Source organism: Macrotis lagotis, chromosome 5 (assembly GCF_037893015.1).
Source record: "Macrotis lagotis isolate mMagLag1 chromosome 5, bilby.v1.9.chrom.fasta, whole genome shotgun sequence".
Lineage (NCBI taxonomy): Eukaryota > Metazoa > Chordata > Mammalia > Peramelemorphia > Peramelidae > Macrotis > Macrotis lagotis.
Window position 1 is genome coordinate 58974315 of NC_133662.1, and position 19405 is coordinate 58993719.

Consider the following 19405-nt stretch of genomic DNA (forward strand, 5'->3'; position numbering starts at 1 on the left):
CAAATTTAGAATGTAAGCTCCAAGAGAGCAAGAACTATTTCATTTTTTTTTATTTCCAGTACCTGGCCCAGCATGTGACACATAACAAGTCTTTGTTGACTGATTCGTTGATTATTTGAATAATAGAAGCTCTTATCTTGATGAGAAGCTTTAACATTTCCATAACTATTCTAAGTTTGTTGGATATTCTTTCAGCACCTGTATCTTAAATACACTTTTTCTATGCATTTGATAGATGTAGCTAAATCTACATTTGACATATGAAACTTCAAGAAGAACCAAGTTTCTTTCTTACAATTCTAGATATTCACAAATTATGATGATGATGTTGAAATTTTCACTCATTTGATGTTGGCCATCTCCTCATAGGACATATTATCTTATAGTGGCAGACATAAGGAGCTATCAATATTTAAATCTTAGAAATAATTATTTATGTGATACATAAATTCTCTTAGGAAATAAGAAGTCCCTCAACAATATTTGACTGATTCAATATCAACAATCATTTATTAACTTCTATCTTAGGTACTGTAAACAAAAAGGTTAAAAAAAAATAGTCCCTGCCCTCAAGAAACTAATCTACTGGAAGGATACAGCATTTAGATATATAGTAAATATGTATCTGGACTGAAATTGTAAATTTTAAAGAGTAAAATCAATTATATCATCAAAAATGGACTAATGCAGAAGGTGGCATTCAAGCTTTTCTCTGGAGAAAATTATAGACTATAAAAAGCAGAGGAAAAATGATAGTACATTCCAGGTATGGGGGACAACTTGTGAAAAAGCACAAAAGTGGGTTTATTGAATGTCATGTATTAGGTACAATTCATATATCAATTTGACTGGAATGAAGGGAATGAGGAGAGTAGCATGAAATAAAATTGAAATGGTATTTAGAATCTAGATTGTGCAGAACATTAAATTCTAATACAAAGATTTTATGTTTTATCCTAGAGACAAAAGGGAACAGTAGATAGTATTTTTTGTAAGACTCTCATTGTTTTCTTTTTGCTGTTCAGTCACGTTTCAGTCATTTTTAACTCTTCATGATTCTATTTGGGGTTTTCTTGGCAAAGATACTTAATTGGTTTGCCATTTCTTTCTCTAGCTCATTTTATAGCTGAGAAAACTGAGTCAAAGAAGGTCAATGACTTGCCTAGAGTCATATCGCTAGTAAATGCCTCAGCTTAGATTTGAATTCATGAAGATGAGTCTTTCTGACTCCAGGTCAGGCATGCTAGTGTACCACCTGGCTGCCCCAAATCTCATTATATTGTAAACTATTCATTAGATTGTAAGCTTCTTCAAAGTATGTTCTATCTTACTTCTTTTTGTACCCTCCATTACTTAACACAGTACTGGGTATATAGGTGCCTAATAAATGCTTATTAATTGAAGGATTGAGAAGTGCCTTCCTTAGATGTGTGTAAGGAATATCAGTTTGGAGAAAGAATAAGAGAGGGAAGAAAATGGAAGCAGGAAAACCAACTAAGTAATCCAATCAAGATGTTCTTTTCTATTCATTTATTCTTTCCTAAACATTTATCTTGGCATTATTTATACTGTCCTCCCTTTCCCTAACTTGCACTTGCTTCCTTTCGGAACCAATCTACACTATTTTCTGCTCTTAAATCCCTTGCCCTCTGATCCTATTATATATCATGAGTTGCCAAATCTTCAGCTTAGATCATCATAACTATCTATTGTTGCCTTCCTTCCTATTTTTATGGTACTGTACAGACTTAGAAGAAACCCCCAAACTGAGCTGACTGAGTCAAATTTGTTATCTAATTTTGATTGGATCCTTGTTGTACTAAGGCAAATATTTTGTTGTTCCCCTATTAATTTCTATCAACATTTTCCACAGGGGTTGCTCCAAACCTTCTGGTCTCTCTTTAAACCTTCCATAGCACCTCTCCCTTCCCTTTTAGTTTTGGACCTAGTCTTTATTTCATAAAAAAAAAAGACCATTCACTAAGAGCTCCTCTCCTCATCTCAAAATGCTTCTAATATCTTCTCATTATTTCTCCTTTCAGTCTAGTCTTAGATGACTTGCCAAGACCAAACCCTCTTTGTGCTTCACTGATCTTATCTCTTCTGATTTCTTCTCACAGATCGCTCCCATTATCATCCTTTAGGCTCCTCCCAATCTTCTGGATTCATCCTTACAGCCTAAAACATTTCTTTGTCTCTCCTATCTTTACAATACACTCATTGAATCCTACTAGTCTATTTACCATCATCCTATGTCTCTTTTCTCATTCTTAGATAATCATCAGTATTCTAATTAATTAACTGCATTTACTTCCTCTCCCTTCCCTCTGTTAGATCCTTTCTTGTTTGACTTCTGATTTCATGCCTTAACTAAATTTTTCACCCCAAAATAACAAATCATCTAATTGTCAAATCTAATGTTCTTTTCTCAGTTCTCATCATTCTTGACCTTTTATGGTATTTGGATTCAATTGATCAACTTCTTCTGATCTCTCTCTTTTCTAGGCTCTTATTAACAGTGTTCCCTTCTGATTCTTTAGCCATTTCTATAAGAACTCTAATGAGTACTCCTTGCTCTCCTTTGCTGATTCTTCATTCATATTATAGCCATTTACTTTAGTTTTCCCCAAAGTCTATATCCTGGAACTTATTTTTATTTTTGTTCTGCATTACCTACTTTGGTGTTCTCTCAGGTTCTGAAAGTTTAATTAGATGATATCTAGATCTAGATATCTAGTACTAGTAGTTTATCTATTATCTACAATCACACATTACAGACTGTATTTCTGACATCTGGAACTGGAGAACTTGCACACATCTGAAGTTCAAAATGTCAAAAACAGAAGTCATTATTTTTTCCCTTTTCCCTCTCCTCTTCTTGATTTCCCTGTGACTTTTTTCTTTTTTTTTCAGAAATACTTTACCAATATATTAACTAATCATCTACATAATACATTCAGGAAAAAAATACCATATTTGTAGACTTGATTGTAATATAAGTTAAATAATGTTAAGAAACATCCCTGTGACTTTTTTTCTTAGGGAACCTTCATCTGCTCAATCACCTAGGCCTGGATTCAAGGTGTCATTCTTGATTCCATACTCTTAATACACAACCACTTTGTTTTCATATTTTGTTATTGTGCTTTTATAGCATTGCTCATATATTTCCTATTCTTTCCATTCACACAGCTACCACATTAGTATAGGACTTAATCACCATTCACCAGAATTGACTCTTTTTTTTCAATTTTTCCAAGGCAATGGGGTTAAGTGGCTTGCCCAAGGCCATACAGCTGGGTAATTATTAAGTGACTGAGGTCAGATTTGAACTCAGGTACTCCTGACTCCAGGGCAGGTGCTCTTCTACTGTGCCACCTAGCTGCCCCAATTATTGACTTCTAATGAATCTCTTTGACTAGTCCAAACCAGTCCATCCTTCCCTTATCTTCCAAGGTGATTTTTATAAAGACTATTCTAACCAGGTTACTCTATCCACCCATTAACATCAATTGAATTTTAACTGTTCCTCATTATTTTCAAGAACAAATATAATATCCTCTCTTTAATATTTAATATTATTCAGAACCAAGGTTTTTCCTATTTTTCCAGTCTATTTATACTTCATCCACATAAATTTGCTCTAAAATCCAATAACATCCATTAGACCTTTTTTTTGCTTACTATCCTTCATGATTGAATGTTTTGTTTCTTCACCTGTCTCAATTCCATGATGACCCATCTCTCATCTCTGTACCTTTTTCTCTCTTAATTTCTTCAAACTCCCTTAAAGTTCTGTCCAAAGCCTTCTTTTTAAGAAGGTTTTGGGTGGTTCCAATAGCTATTAATCTCTTCCTTTCTTAGATTACATTTCATTTAGGCTATAGCAAAGTTAGGAATAATGGTACAGCACAAATTGGCTATGTATGGTGATTAAGAATGAGAAGTTAAGGATGACACCATGGTTTCAGTCCTGGGTTACTGGAAGGATGGTGGTTCCTTGAACAGTAACAGGGAAGTTCAGAAAAATTGAGAGATTTTAGATGGGGAAAAGATAATGAATTCTCTTTTCATCATGCTAAGTTTCATTTCTGGAAAAGATATGCAATTCCAGATGTCTAAAAGCCAGCTGGTGTTATGTGACTATAGGTCAGAAGAGTGCTCAGTGTAAAGTATACAAATAAAATTCACACACATATGTATACAGATGTATGCATTATAGCAATTGCCAATGTTTTTCCTCATTAAAATATACATACCTTTAGAACAGGAACTATTTTTGCCTTTCATTATATTTCTAGTACTTACTACAATGTTGGATACATATTAAATCCTTAACAATTGCATATTGATTGACAGGTGTAAGTGAATACATATGAATGTAAGTAAAGTTGTGGAGATAAAATTGCTAAAAGTTGGTGGCTAATTATATATAGGAAATGAGGGAGAAAAAGTCAAAGATGACTCTGAAGTTGATGAAGGACTTTGGACAAAAATAATATATTTTTTTCTGGGGATTTACCAAGATTGAGAAATCTATGAGATATTCATGTAGATATGTCTAGCAGACAATTTATAATTAGCATAGTTCTAGAGTTCAGGAAAGAGATTAAATCAACATGCCTAGAAATACAAATTCAGGGGCAGATAGGTGGCACCATGGATAGAGCACCAGACCTGAAGTTAGGAGTACCTGAGTTCAAATCTGGTCTCAGACACTTAATAATTACCTACCTGTGTGACCTTGGCCAAGACACTTAATCCCATTGCCTTAAACAAAACAAAACAACAAACAATAAAAAGAAATACAAATTCAACCATAGGGAGTGGTTAGATTATTTCCAAGAGAGGAAAAAAGGTGGTCTCTGAATATTGCTTTGGGAAATAGCCATACTTAATTTAAATGAGTTAGTCAGCAAGAATTATTAAGCAGATATGTTGTGCCAAAAACTGTGCTAAGTATAAGTGATACAAAGAAAGAGGAGAAATATTGCCCATCCAAAGAGAACCAGATAGAATGATAAGACAGAATCAAAATAGAATAGGGTCACAGGATTCAAAGAGAGGAACAAGTATACAGTGATGAAAAGGGTGATGAATACTGTCTAAAGATGTTAGATAAAATTAACTTATTTTTTGAAAAGTTATTAATTTAACAGCTATGAATTTTTTGGCACCTTTGAACAGAGCAGTTTCAGTTGAATGGGGTTATAGAGTAGGAGGGAAAAATAAAAGAGAGGCAACAATTATCAGCGTTCTTTCTACATGTTTATGAAAGAGAAGAGACATACATTGACATCATAAGATAATGGCATATTCAAATGTGGAATTTTTAAGAATGGGAGAAACTTGACTATGTTTGTAGGTCAGAATCTAGTGGCTAAAAAAAATTCAGCATGAGAAAGAGATGAAAAGATTAATAGGAGAAGCTATTGAACTAGACTGACTCATGATCAATAATCCCATCAGTTCCCTTGTGTTTAGTTATCTCTGAGTAGATTACTCACAGAATATGTCAAAAGAAAACTCATAAACTCATTATCTTTTCCCAGATACTCTTCCCTATTGCAAATTTTCCTATTTCTGTAAAGACAACAATCATCCTTCCATTTTTCCAGATTTTAACCTTAGTCTTATCCTTGGCTTCTCACTTTCCCTCACCTGGTACATCTAATCTTTTTTTTTTTAGGTTTTTTGGCAAGGCAAATGGGGTTAAGTGGCTTGCCCAAGGCCACACAGCTAGGTAATTATTAAGTGTCTGAGACCAGATTTGAACCCAGGTACTCCTGACTCCAGGGCTGGTGCTTTATCCACTGCACCACCAAGGCACCTCATCTAATCTTAATAAATTCTTTTCCTTCCTTTCCCTTTTTTTCTCATAGAGCTGCCTCTTGTGTGGGCTATAGAAAGAGGCATTTGATCTCTATAACTTTTCTCTTCCAAACTAATCCATTCTATATATTCTTCCAAAGAAATTTTTGTTAATTGCAACTCTGACCACATTATTTTGTTGTTCAGTTATTCAGTTTTGTCATAGTCTCCAGCACACTGACCTTCTAACCTCTACTGTCTTTCAAAGTCTGTTCAGTTTGTTATTCATTGTTTCCTTGATGCTATCTATTTCATCCTTAGCCACCCATTTTACCTTTTGCCTTGAATCTTTCCCCAAATCAGGGATTTTTCCAATGATTCCTGTATTCCCATTATGTTACCAAAGGTGTTTAAGCTTCAGCTTCAGTATTTGACCTTCTAATGAAGAGTCTGAATTAATTTAAGTATTGATTTATTTGACCTCCTTGTTGCCCAAGGAGCTCTCAAAAGTCTTCTCCAGCACAATTCAAAAGTGTTGATTCAATGGTGCTTAATTTTCTATATAGTGTTACTTTCACAGTCATACAATACTATTAGAAAAACAATTATTTTGACTATATGTCAGTCAGGTGGTAGATCACTGCTTTGTAAGGGCAATAAAATTATGAATTATGTTATTCCAGATTAAGTAAAATGGACAGGTCATGGTGGAGAGTTCTGACAAAAGGTGATGCACTGGAGAAAGAAGTGCCAAAGCATTCCAGTATCTTTGCTAAGAAACTCCGTGGACAATACTAAATGATAAAAGAAATGACATTGGAAGATGAGTCCCTCCAGTCAGAATATGTCCAATATGCTATTTGGGGAGAATGAGGATTATTACAAATAATTCTAGTATTAATGAAGCAGCTGAGGCAAAGCTGAAAGGAAGTTCAGTTGCAGATATGTTTGTAACAAAGGGAAAGTTTGATGCTAAAAGATCAACATTGCATAGGAAGCCAGAATGCAAAATGGATATGGTCAAAAGGACATAGAAAGATTAAGCATTGACATCTTGGATTTGAATAAACTTTATGGAAGGAAATGGATAAATTTAATTAAGCTTATTACTACATTTATTGCTGTGGACAAGAATCCCTTAGAAAAAAGCAATCCTCACAGTCAAAAAAAGAGAGAAAAAAACAGTACTAGGGTATAATCTCAAAAATGAGAACATGCACTCTGCTCAAATCCAAGGTAAACCATTCAGTATCATGGTAATATAAGTCAATGTTCAATCACCAATGCTAAAGAGGTCAAAGCTGATCAGTTGTATCTACAACAACTTCTAGATGCAATACTTATTAATCATAGGGGATTAGAATGCTAACATAGGAAATCAAAAGATAATTGAAATAATTGACTTATGACCTTGGATACAAAATTATTATTAAGATAACAAACTGGTCATAAACACCCTGTCAACAATCCAAAAGACAATTTCTATACATAGAAATCACCACATGGATAATATAAAAATTAAATTTATTATGTATTTTGCAGCCAAAGGTGGAAAAACTATACAATCAGTTAACTTGTAACTGATTGTAGATCAACCATAAGCTTCTTATTAGAAAAATTCAGAACATATGATTGCCATACTAAATAAATCTAATGGTTTCCTTTTGCCCTTAGCATCAACTACAAGCTCCTCTCCTTAAGACTTAAAGCCTTATATAACTTGGCTCCAATCTATCCCAGTTTCATTGTAAATTGCTCCACTTTTTACATTTGCTAATCAGGAGACCATCTCCCATTTATGTCTTTGTGCTCATCATATCAAGTCTGAAATGAACTTCTGTATCTCTGCCTCAAAATCTCTCTTTTTTATGAAGCATTCCATCTTCTGCATGGAGCCTGTCTTGTTTCCATTTGCCCTCCCCCTTAAAACTACCTTGCATTTATCTCCTTTGTACATATTTGCTTTTATTCATTTTATATTTTTACTGCTAAAATTTCTAAATGCATTTGTCTTTCACTTAGACTGTAAGCTCTTTATGGGCATTTTATTTATTCTTTGCATTGTATCATCCAGCACTGTCTGGTACATAGTAGGTACTTAATAAATGCTTGTTGATTGATAATTGTTTTCAGAGTACAAGTAGAGAACTCCTCTCTCTCCACCAAAGAAACTAACGAATGAAATGAACAAAAAAAAACCTTGAAAAAACATTTAAATATTGAAAAACCAAGAAAAGTTGACTTTACAAGGACAAGGTTCACTTTTTTTTTTAATCGGGGATATAAGCAAAAGAGGAGAGAATATGGAAAGTTTTTAAGGTGTTGAATAAGCTAGAATAGAGAATTCATTATATATGACCTCAATTTTATTTCTAAATTAGGAGGAGGTTCTTTAAAGAAGGTTGAGGACAAGGTGAAGAGTAGTACAGTAAGTTTGAGAAAGATTGGAATGTTTGCTGTTAAAAGTGTGATAGAGTCAATCAAGATGAGTAAAAATATTGCATCCAGTGATAAGGGTCCAGATAACATACATTTATAGTATTCCTTCTTCACATATGACTTCTTCCAGTGGTGAGAAGATAGAATGTGGGACTATTTCAGGATTAAGTTTTGACAAGGTGAAGGAAAAACAGGGCAAAGGATTTGAGTATATTGGAGCTAACTTTAAAAGTTATATGCAGAAATCAACTGTACTGCTTTTATAATTCATTAAATAACATTTCTGATTTTAGCAAACACTATAAACAATACCCTCAAATACAATAGTTTTTTGAGCTTTGTATCAAACAAAGGTCTTGCCTAATATTTATTTCTCAACAATTTGAAGCTATAGGACTCATGCCCTCCCATATTTCATATTGTTGATCATTGTAAATTAGTTCTTAAATAACTTTATTCAATACTAGACCCAGCAAATTTTCGATAACCATATACCATGAATTTATCATTTTATACATTATGCCATTTTGAGTTCAGCAGTATTAATTACTTATTGCAAAAATAATAACGGAAATATGTTAGTATATGGAAAATTTTGAATCTTATAGGAACAAATTTTATTGAATGTGTAAATGTGTTTTTCCTTTTATCAATAATAATAGGAAAATGGATTATAGTGACAAATGAATATACTCAGAAAGTCAATAATTCCTTTAAAACTACAGTAATTTAAACAAAAGTATAAACTATATTTAGATTCAGATAGCTAAGGTCTAATCACTTCTTTATATAAACATTAAGGAAATTTTGTAACTTAATTGATGAACTTGGGTATATCTATCAGAATGTGCTATGAGAAATTCTGAATAAATTATAAAGAGTTACATTATAGGAACTCTGTATGGTAATATCAAATGTATATTTTGAGTTTTTGGCATTTTCTGTATAGGTATGTGTATCTGTGAGTCTCTGAGTGTTTGTGGTTAACTATAAAAGTATAAATTTACCAATTTAAAACTATTTGTTGTTCAATTGTGTCTGACTCTTTGTGTCACTCTGGATCAGATTTCCATGAGTTTTCTTGGCAAAAAGTGATCAGTCAAATAGAGGTTAAGTGACTTGCCTAGGATGATCTGATTAGTGAGTGAGGTTACATTTCGTTTCTGATTCTAGGCTCAGTACTCTATCCACTGAGCCACCTAGTTGCTTCCTAGGAAACAGAGGTTAAACATCTGCTGTCCTACATTAGGTTTGAACTGAGTTATTCCTGACTCCTGCGGTTTTAGTAACTAGCCACTAAAGCTCTTTTGCTTTGTAGAAAATGTATAATAATTGTTGTAATAGTAGATATGATCATTAAAATGGTCAGTGAAGAAAGGCAAGGTCAAGTCAATAACATTCATGACATACCTACCATATTGTAGGTGCTCTGCTAAACAAGGAAAGACAAAAAAAAGAGTTCCTGTTCTCAAAGAACTCCATTTAAATAAGGAAAATGACATGAAAACAGTTTTATAAAAATCAAGATATATACAGAATAAATTGAAGATAATCTCAAGGAGTTAATTCTCAAGGAGAATCAGAGAGAATCAGAAAAGGCTTCCTGGAAATAGGATTTTAGCTGGGATTTGAAGGAATCTGGGGAAACTAAGTGATGGATATGAGGAAGAAAGGGAATGCCTGACCTGAGGCACAGCTGATGAAAACATGAGGAGTGGGAAAAATGGAAGAAGAACCAAGAAGACCAGTATCAACAGACTGTAGAATCAAGAGTTAGATTATAGAAGGGAGTAAGGTGTAAGCATAGCAAATGAGATCAGCATAATGCATGTATCCTAGTACTTGGCAAATGGTAGGTATTATATAAATTCTCACTCCCTTCCTTCTTCTAGGTTCAACACAGAATTAAAGTTACCAAGATCCAAATATTTACAAATGCATGATTAGGTCCCATAATCATAGTTGTTGTTAATCAGTCATGTTTAATTCTCTGTGATTCTATTTTGGGGTTTTCTAAGCAAAGATAGTAGAATGGTTTTTTCCATTTACTTCTCCAGCTTTTACAGATGAGGAAACTGAGGCAAACCAGGATAAGGGACTTGTCCAGGATCACACAACTAGTAAGTGTCTAAGCCACATTTGTACTCAGGAAGATGTCTTCTTGATTCCAAACCCATTGCTCTATCCACTGTGTCACCTACCAGGACAATGATTTTGATTAAAAGTAAATTTGAACTCAGTTTGAGGGATTTAGATATGATCTAAAGGAGTTTTCCCCTAGATAACAACTCTTAAATATCAAAACACATTACTAAGTTAAGTAACCCTGTTGCTTTTTTCTTGGTGTTTGATGTAAATAGCATCAATATTTATTTTCTTGAGACATTCTAGAGGTTTTCTTACCAAGTCAGGATGGACAAAATAGGCAAAGCTTGATAGGAAGCTGATGGTATTAGGCTTGGAGTCCAGAAGACTTGAGTTTAAATCCAATCTCAGATTCATACTAGTAAATCACTTCACCATTATCTGCCTCACTTTTCTCATCTGTAAAAAGGGAATGATAATAGCACCTAACTTCCAAAATTGTGATGATCAAAAAAAATAATAATTTTAATGCATTTAGTATGATTTCAGGAAAAATAGTAGGTGCTATAAAATATTAGCTTATAAAACATTGATTCTGGTATCAGAAAAAACTATGTTCAAATGCCTGTTCTGCTGTTCATGACTTATGTGACTTTAAGCAATTGACTTAAGCTTTCTCTAGGCTTCATTTCTTCATCTGTAAACTGAAGAATTTGAATTCAGTGATAAATAAGATTCATTTTGATTCTAAATTTCTGATTCAATTCTTCTGAAGTTTTTCTGTCATGAAATTTCTTTCTAGACATAAGTGTGTGTATATATATATACATGCATATATATATTAATCTTGATGTTCACACAGATCTTAATCAATTCAAGAAAATCAAGAAGAATCAAATTTTGGTGGATTGAATGGTATATATATAGATATATGTATGTTGTATATGCTGTTTTTAGAAAAAAATCATGAAAATGGCATAATAATATTTTATTTATGGATAAATAAATTTTTCTAAAATTGTCATTTTAATTAGAGCTATGGTGCTGTTAAAAGTTTCCCATTATTGAAGATATAGGTGCATTCAGCATGTTCAAACAAGAAAAAAATTGGAAAATAATTCTAAAAATTATTAAAAACACTTAATTATCCTCCATGTCACATCTTTTTTATAGATGATACTCATTTTCTCCTGTGTGTTATTGGGGAATTTTTTTAATTGCAGTTCTTAGGAACAAACTTGGCATAGAGTTTGAATTTTATGAATCCTAGATATATGGGACAAAGGATGTGGGCTGAATATATAATGACCTCACAGAATGTTTTGCATATCAATTTAGTTTCTGGCAGTTAGTTATTTATAGTATTGAGATATTTTACTATACAAAACCAATGAATATTTATTAGAATTTTTATACAACATAAAAAATTCTTTTTTGCCTTCTAAAAATATCATATAGGTTAAGGTTAAAAAACTGGTAGGCATATCAGGGTTGAAGTAGAAACTCTGGATGCTGCAGATTTTTAATGTGTGTATTTTTAATAGACTGGTGTAATTCTTCTTTATAATTTCCTACTTTTGATATGAATATCCTTTCTAAAATTATTTTTTATGATCTATATGATGGCATCTAATTTATTACTTTTCAAAATTCAATCAAGCATCCCAACACTGACTAGTCTACCTCACACTTCATTGTGAACCTCTTTTCTCCTTAAACTAATTTTATACTTAATGGATTTGTTTCCTTTCCTCAACACAAACTATCCATCAACATTATTCAATGTGCTCCTTTCTTCTCTTCTATCTAAAGTGGACCTGCTTTCTATAAATAGTCTTAATATACCTATCTGGGTTCTTGAAAAAATTCCCTAAGTTTTCATGACCTTCTTTCCTTCTAAACTGAGCCAATAATTTTATTTTTAAAATTATCTTTATCCTATCCAGTTTTTTTATTCATATCTTTTCCTTAATTTCCTTTTTTTCTTAGAAAAGCAAACAAACAAAAAACCACTAAGACCCAGTGCATATATTCTTTTACTGTAGTTCTTTTGGTGATAAAATATTTCAAAGATCTTCATTCTCTTTATATATTGATCTCAATAAATCCTAGGATGCTATTTTCATGTGTATTGTTTTAAAACAGATCATTTTGATTTTATTTTTATTGATCAACTATGGCTTCCTACCAGAAATAATTATGATATGAAACTATTGCATTTGGAAATGAAAGGACAAGTTTAAAGATTATTAGTGATGGTGTAAGTGATATAAACATTGTGGGGGGGGAGTAAGTTTGAGCTTTCCATTAATTTCAATGCATATAATTGAGGCAATTCCACAATAGAAGCCATACTGAAGTTAGTGAACCCATTCTTAGGAACAATCTCCATTCATTCATTTTCCTCTAACTTCAATATTGCTTTACATATTGTAATATGTAATCTCAATATTAACAGAATTATTGTAGTTTTATAGTTCAGGGTTATTATAATAATTAACCTTGAAGAAACAATAGTGATTCCTTTTCCATTTTGAGAAAGTACCTATATTTTTTGGTTTATCTTTAGGTGACTTGGATTATTACTGGCTGGATCCTACCACGTGGCCCAGTAGGGAGACATCTCCTATAAGTTCGGTAAGCAGTAGAGTAAAATGGGCCTTTGAGGGCCTCAATTACATTTTTGGCCTTTGGTATCGTTATTATATCATAGATGTTGCTATTCTGTCTCACAGCAAAAATTTTAGCATGTTAGGAATTTTTTTTTAATTAGAAGAATTCAGCATGTGGTTTTGAAAAACATCATTATTGCTAAATTCTAGATTTCATAATTTTAAAGTAAAAGATGGCCCTTAAGCAGTTTGTGCTAATCATTTAATCTATTAGTTGCATGCACTTTATAAACCAAAATATTATTTAAAAAATCAATGTTTGTGGAACATAAAGATAGATTTTAAGCATTTCATTTCATTTCAAAGGTGTCATTCTGCTAATTATATCATTAATTATATTGACTTTGATAAATGTCTAGTGCAAAATATATATAAATCAAATTTTAATAAACCTAGAAACAAGTTCTATTAGCATAAAAAAAATTTTCCTAGACTACTTTATAGCTGAGGGAATCATAATTACACTGTGCTCTGTATGATATTAATTCTTTTTGTGTATGAAAATCCACCAACACATGCATTTTTTCCTCTTATTCCCACTTTTAATAGCATCCTGTAACGTGGCAACCATCTAAAGAAGGTGACCGATTAATTGGACGTGTAATTCTTAACAAGAGAACAACCATGCCCAAAGAATCAGGTGCACTACTAGGATTAAAAGTAAGTATCTTATAAATTAATTTAAAAGGAACTTCTGAGCTAAAATATATATTAGGTTATACAATATCTCTAACAATAATTTGAAAAAAATATTTTGAAATAATTTGAAAAAATTCCTTAATCCTGCCCTTTGATGAAAAGTATATCTATTATATTTTCATATATATTTATTATGTCTCCAAACTTATAGGAAGTTTAAAATTCTCTTCATTTTAGCACATGGATGCATTAAAAAATGCAAAAACAATGAAGGAAATAAAGAGTGTTTCAAGCAAAAACATACCTTGGCAGGAAATAGAGAATAATGTAGTGTTAGATAAAGGGGATATTTTACACCTTCCAGTTTTGTTAAATTCCTCCAGATAACATGAAAATATTAGACAGTTACTGTTTACCTTCCTTCCAGCAAGTATTTATTTTATTACAGTTGGGGGAAAAATAAAATTATACTGTTTGAGGGAGCAGATATGAAGAATAATTTTCAGTAATTTTAGTTTAGAATGATTTTGTTAGTAGAAAGACTGTGTGAGTAGAAAATGACCAGAATCTTTAAAGTAAACCTTGTATGTATAACTAATCAAATATAATTTTAAAAGCCTATATTCATGAAAATAATAAAATTCATCTTACAAATCAATATTCTTTAAATTATGTAGATTCATTCCTCAGAAATAAACACATAAATTATGTTTGATATTATGATTATCATTATGAATATTATATTGTCCAGTGGTTTTAATTACTGAGGATTGAGAGGATTGGAATAATTAGAACCCTTTGCCTTTCTGTATGGATCCATGGGAATTTCTCTTTGCTCCATAATTTAGAATATTACAGCCCATATTTGGAGAAAAAAGTAACAGAAATTAAATAGCTTTGTTATCATGTGGTTATACAATGTCTAAGGGAAGAGAAGACCTGGAGAAAGACCTAGGGAGAAACAGAGATCTAAGAGATCTAGATACAAAACCCTACAGTGGCAGAAGGGAGGATTGTGGGAAAAAGACTGCCATTAGAGTATATAAGGAGGGATTATCTAGGGATTCCATCAGGACTTCACCTTCAGGGTGTCTGGGCACAGAGTTCAGTCTTCCTTCTTTGATTGTGGTCACAGCAGATATATGGTGCGTTCATATCCTTTAGGAGAAGGTGGCAGGGTGGGGGATGGGGTGTTGAGGTATAGTCTCCAGTTTCTCTCTTGAGTAATGGTTGTATGTGGGGGAAGAAGGTGAATATGTGTGTTTAGGATAGACAGAAAGACAGAAAAACAGAGAGACAGAGAGAGATAGGAACAAAGAAAGAGAGACAGGACAGAGGAAGAGATAAAAAGACAGAAACACAGAAGCCCAGAGACAGAGTCAAAAAGAGAGTCAAAGAGACAGAAACAGAGAGGGAAGAAAAGAATCCAGAAGTGCAAAGGAAGGAAAGTGTTATTAAATAAGGTAAGGGAGATGCCACCATGAGCTTGGAGCAAAATAGTAATTGATTCTGGTAAAAATTCTAATAATTATTAGGTTTAGTGCATTAAAAAAAAACTTCCACAGAATTAGAAATAGATGATTTTGAGTCCTGTTTTAAACATATTATTTGGTGATTAAGGAAAACTACATTTATAGTCTTAAAGAAAGGTTGAAGGAATTGAGAGGTTAAATGCCATGCCCATTGTAACACAGTTAGTATGTGTTAGAGGTGTGATTTGAGATCCCTGAATTCAGTCTAGCTCCTTACCAATCAGCCCCACCATCTTTGGCAATTTTCAAAAATTCTTTCAATTCAATTTACTAAGCATCTATACTGAGGTAATGCATAGAAGTGGATTGAGAGCAGGTCTTTTTGTTAGAAAGGTTTAGCTTTATGATATCTACTGGCTGAGTGACCTAGACAAGAAGTTAATTTCTCAATGACCCCTACCCAAGAAAATCTCTAAAATTATACATTATTGAAGAGTTGTCAATCAGTAATCCTCATTTGAAGTTGACCCTTCAGAAACCACTTGTCTGAATCAAAAAAGAAAAGATACAAAAATCAGCATTTAAAATTAGCTATTGATACTATAACAATGGACTTAGAAGAAATGTATTAGGCCAAGAAATAAATTAATTAGATGATTATTGTTTAACTAGCTTAAAAGATCTGATTATTGATTTTCCAGCGTATAAACTACTTACTTTGATTAGGGATTCATAGGAACCAAATGAAAAGAGCTACCTTTTGTTGTAAGGTGACTTTTTATTGCAAAAATAAATGCCAAATTCTTATTGTTGTTTGCTATTGTTTTTAATTTAAATAATATTTTTGATTCTTCTAAAATCAGATAAAAATCAAATTTCATTTTATATTTTTGAAACATATAAATAATTAAAAATCTTTCTATGACTTACAAATTAGTTGCTGCAGTATTAGAACTGGAACCTTACAAATTTGTGATTATCTAGGTTGTTGGAGGAAAAATGACTGATTTAGGACGTCTTGGTGCCTTCATCACCAAAGTAAAGAAGGGTAGCCTGGCAGATGTAGTAGGACATCTAAGAGCAGGTAAAGAGATATTTTTAAATATATATATATATATATTTTAAAATATATCTAATATCATATATTCCTTTTGTTACTTCATTGTTAATTGTAAATACTTTAATGTTGAACAAATCATATAGAAGAAAAATTAAATATAAATTTTTCAGTGAGTCAGTTAGTACCTGCCAGTGGCAATATGACAGTAATATACTCCGGGGTATACAATCCTGTAGCTATTATAGATTAATAACAATCTTGTAGAAAAGAGTAAATTTCCTCTTATGAAGTGCTATTGATATGAAAGGACTGAATTGTGTTGCCTACTTCATAACATTGATGCATGATTCAACTGATTTAAAATTATGTGAAAATGTATTCAATTCTTAATCATTTTTCTTAGAGTCCATTCAACAACTAAAACAACTACTAAAGCTGTGGTACCCTACTTTTCCACTCCAATGAGTTGTTCATATAGTAAAACAATAATTGTGCATATAACAATCATATACTTATGATCTTGCTAGTAAGTGTACCTTCTAAAGAACACCTGCTATATTTGGATAGGCAAGTATATATTCTTTGTATTTTTGTAGTATTCACAATAGAAGATGAACATTGTGATCGATTTGATGCTTATGTGACTACAATAAATCCAGATGTTTAGAATTTATGACTCCAGCTAATTTTGCTTTCATGACATTTCCTCTTATACATGACAGAGTAACTAACATGAGCTTTGTTGACAGTAATTCAAAGATAATTTTCCTCTACTTTTGACATACTAGTGCTTTTCTTTCCTTTATTTTCTGTTCTTTGTTAGCTGATACAAAAAATATCTTTTTTTTGTTTTCTTCTTTATTCTTCTGAATTAAAAGTTTTGAAGGGTTTGCTTTGGGGGAGGGAATTAAGGTGACAGTAAAGAATTAAGAGGCAGCAGTTGTATCATTTAAAAAAAGAGAATTGAATTGTTCTAAATTTACAATCTAGTTTCCTCAGAAAATATTCTAGAGTGCTGTCTTTAAATATGGTCTAATATGATTTACTAACATAAATAAAGATCAAATCAAAGATCAAATTAACTTTCCTATGTCTCAGTTTCCTCACTTGTAAATGAGGAAAATTGAACTAGATGGCTTCTGAGATTCTTTCCAAGTCCAGAGCTAAACTTCTTTACAGGATGAATGTTGCATAGTAATTATAGAGGAAAAGATTGAGAATCAAGTGATTTTGCTCCATCTGCTGTTTAGTTTGTAAAGAAGTGTTGGGACTCCACGCCAGCTCTTTTCAGAGACCAATTATGAGACAACATGCAGCATAAGGAAAATAATCAATTGTTGAATACCCATATGTGGGCCACAAGCTGAACATGTGCTAGTTTAGTGAGTAGAATACCAGCCTCAAAACGGGTAAAACCTGACATACAGCTGTGCCCTGTCTAAGAAAACCCAATGGCAAAAACTTTAATTTGCAAAACAGATCAACTAAGCAGTGATTTTTTTCCTCACTGTAGGAAAAGGATCTTTCCCTTTGTGGGAGTAATATTGTGGATTTCTTTTAAATATGAGCTCCCCAGTGTTTCTTTAGATTTCATTAACAATTTAACAGCAATCTGTCAGAAAAAAAAATCTAAAATGGTAGAAGCTGCTGCTAATATGCCTAAATGATTTAACTGTATAGTCCTTTTTATAATAGAGGTATGTAAGAAGAAGATAGATAGTTGACCTGCAATTTTATTGCTAGATGAAACTCCCAGAGGAGGAAACTACCTCTACTAATTCAGGTTTGCAAATTTTCTACAATTTATGGCTTTAAAGATTTGCCTAAATGAGAGGTTCCAAGATTTACCCAAAGTCAGACATTTAGTATGTGTTTAAGAGGTGGGAATTCACCCAGGTCTTCCTAGCTCCAAGGTCAGTCCTTTACCCAATCTGTCCTGTTCTCCATTGTGGCAAAAAGATACAAGTAAATATAGTTCATTTAAAAATGAATTATGCTTTCCATTTCACAAGCCCAAAGATAAGTTTTATCTCAATGGTTCTTTACCTTATCTATTTTTTCATAGTAATCTATGATCATTAGTTGCTTCTACTCATTTACTTCTTTCTGTTTCTCAACTAAGCAGTTAATGCAAATGAGCAATGAGATTCACTAGGGGAGCATGGTACTTAAAGGTAATTTTCAATGAGTCTTTTATGAAAGAAAAGATTATTTTGCTATATTGCTAATCAATCCTGATTATACTTTTACATGCCAAATTCTCTCAACAAAGGGTACAAATAAAGACTAATTTTAAGAATTATTACATGCAGTTACTCAGATGATAAAATTTCTTCATAAGTACAAGATAAAAAGAAATGGTTTCACTAAGCAGAAACAGTATTTTTTAAAAATTTCTCATAGAGTTCCATAGTATATAAGAAAATTACTGTCCTTTTAGAAATTAAATGACTTCTGGTTTTTTTTAGGCTTCGAAGGCACTATGATGAATTACTACACCCAAATTGCTGTCAGTTATAGAAAAGTCAGTATATGTCCGTGTCATCTTGGGGGAAAGAACTCATCAAAATCTTAAAAAATTCAAATGTGTATTTACCCAGATTTTTTAAAATGAAAGAATATAATGACTCTTTTAAAAATGTTCTTCTAAGTGCCTCCTGATTCACTTGCACTTTTTCATTTAGGAGAAAAATTCAATAACTCTCAAAAGTATATTAAATAAAATTTTTACAATTGTATTCCAAGGTTGAGAACTCCTTAGATTATTTTTAATAGAACTATTTTCCAGGATTTTTGTTGACATTGATTTTATTTCAAAATTCCTTTTATAAAAGTTTTTGTTTTAGTAATTTAATTCTAACAAAGGTATATTGTATATAGAATTATGTACTTTTAACATCTGGAAATGGGTTAGCCCTCATGCAACAATTTTACATCCGCTTGCTTCGTTATCTTGCCATAGCTACCTAGGTTAAACTATGTTTGTGGCCTTGAAATCCTTTCACTCATCTTTATTCTTTTGTGCATCTGGCAAAGACTATATAGCATCTTAGGACCAGAAGATTTACACTCACTATTATTGCACACTAGGATTTGTGTCTAAGAACTTGGTAGTAATTGTACGCTCATCCAGACATGGTGATGCTTGCTACCTAATAGACCCCTTCCAATTGGAATGTGCTAATTCTATTCCATAGCATAAGGTAGTTGTTTTGATGAATATATAT

The 19405-nt window shown here is 32.2% G+C and overlaps 1 protein-coding gene across 1 annotated transcript in view; it reads left to right on the forward strand.

The window, feature by feature from the left end:
* RIMS1 (regulating synaptic membrane exocytosis 1) overlaps window positions 1-19405 on the forward strand; it is a 658456-nt gene that overhangs the window by 410230 nt on the left and 228821 nt on the right. The window contains exons 5-7 of the mRNA XM_074237321.1: window positions 12905-12972; window positions 13557-13667; window positions 16103-16202. Coding sequence (XP_074093422.1) covers window positions 12905-12972; window positions 13557-13667; window positions 16103-16202 — 279 coding nt within the window. The remainder of the gene's footprint in view (window positions 1-12904; window positions 12973-13556; window positions 13668-16102; window positions 16203-19405) is intronic.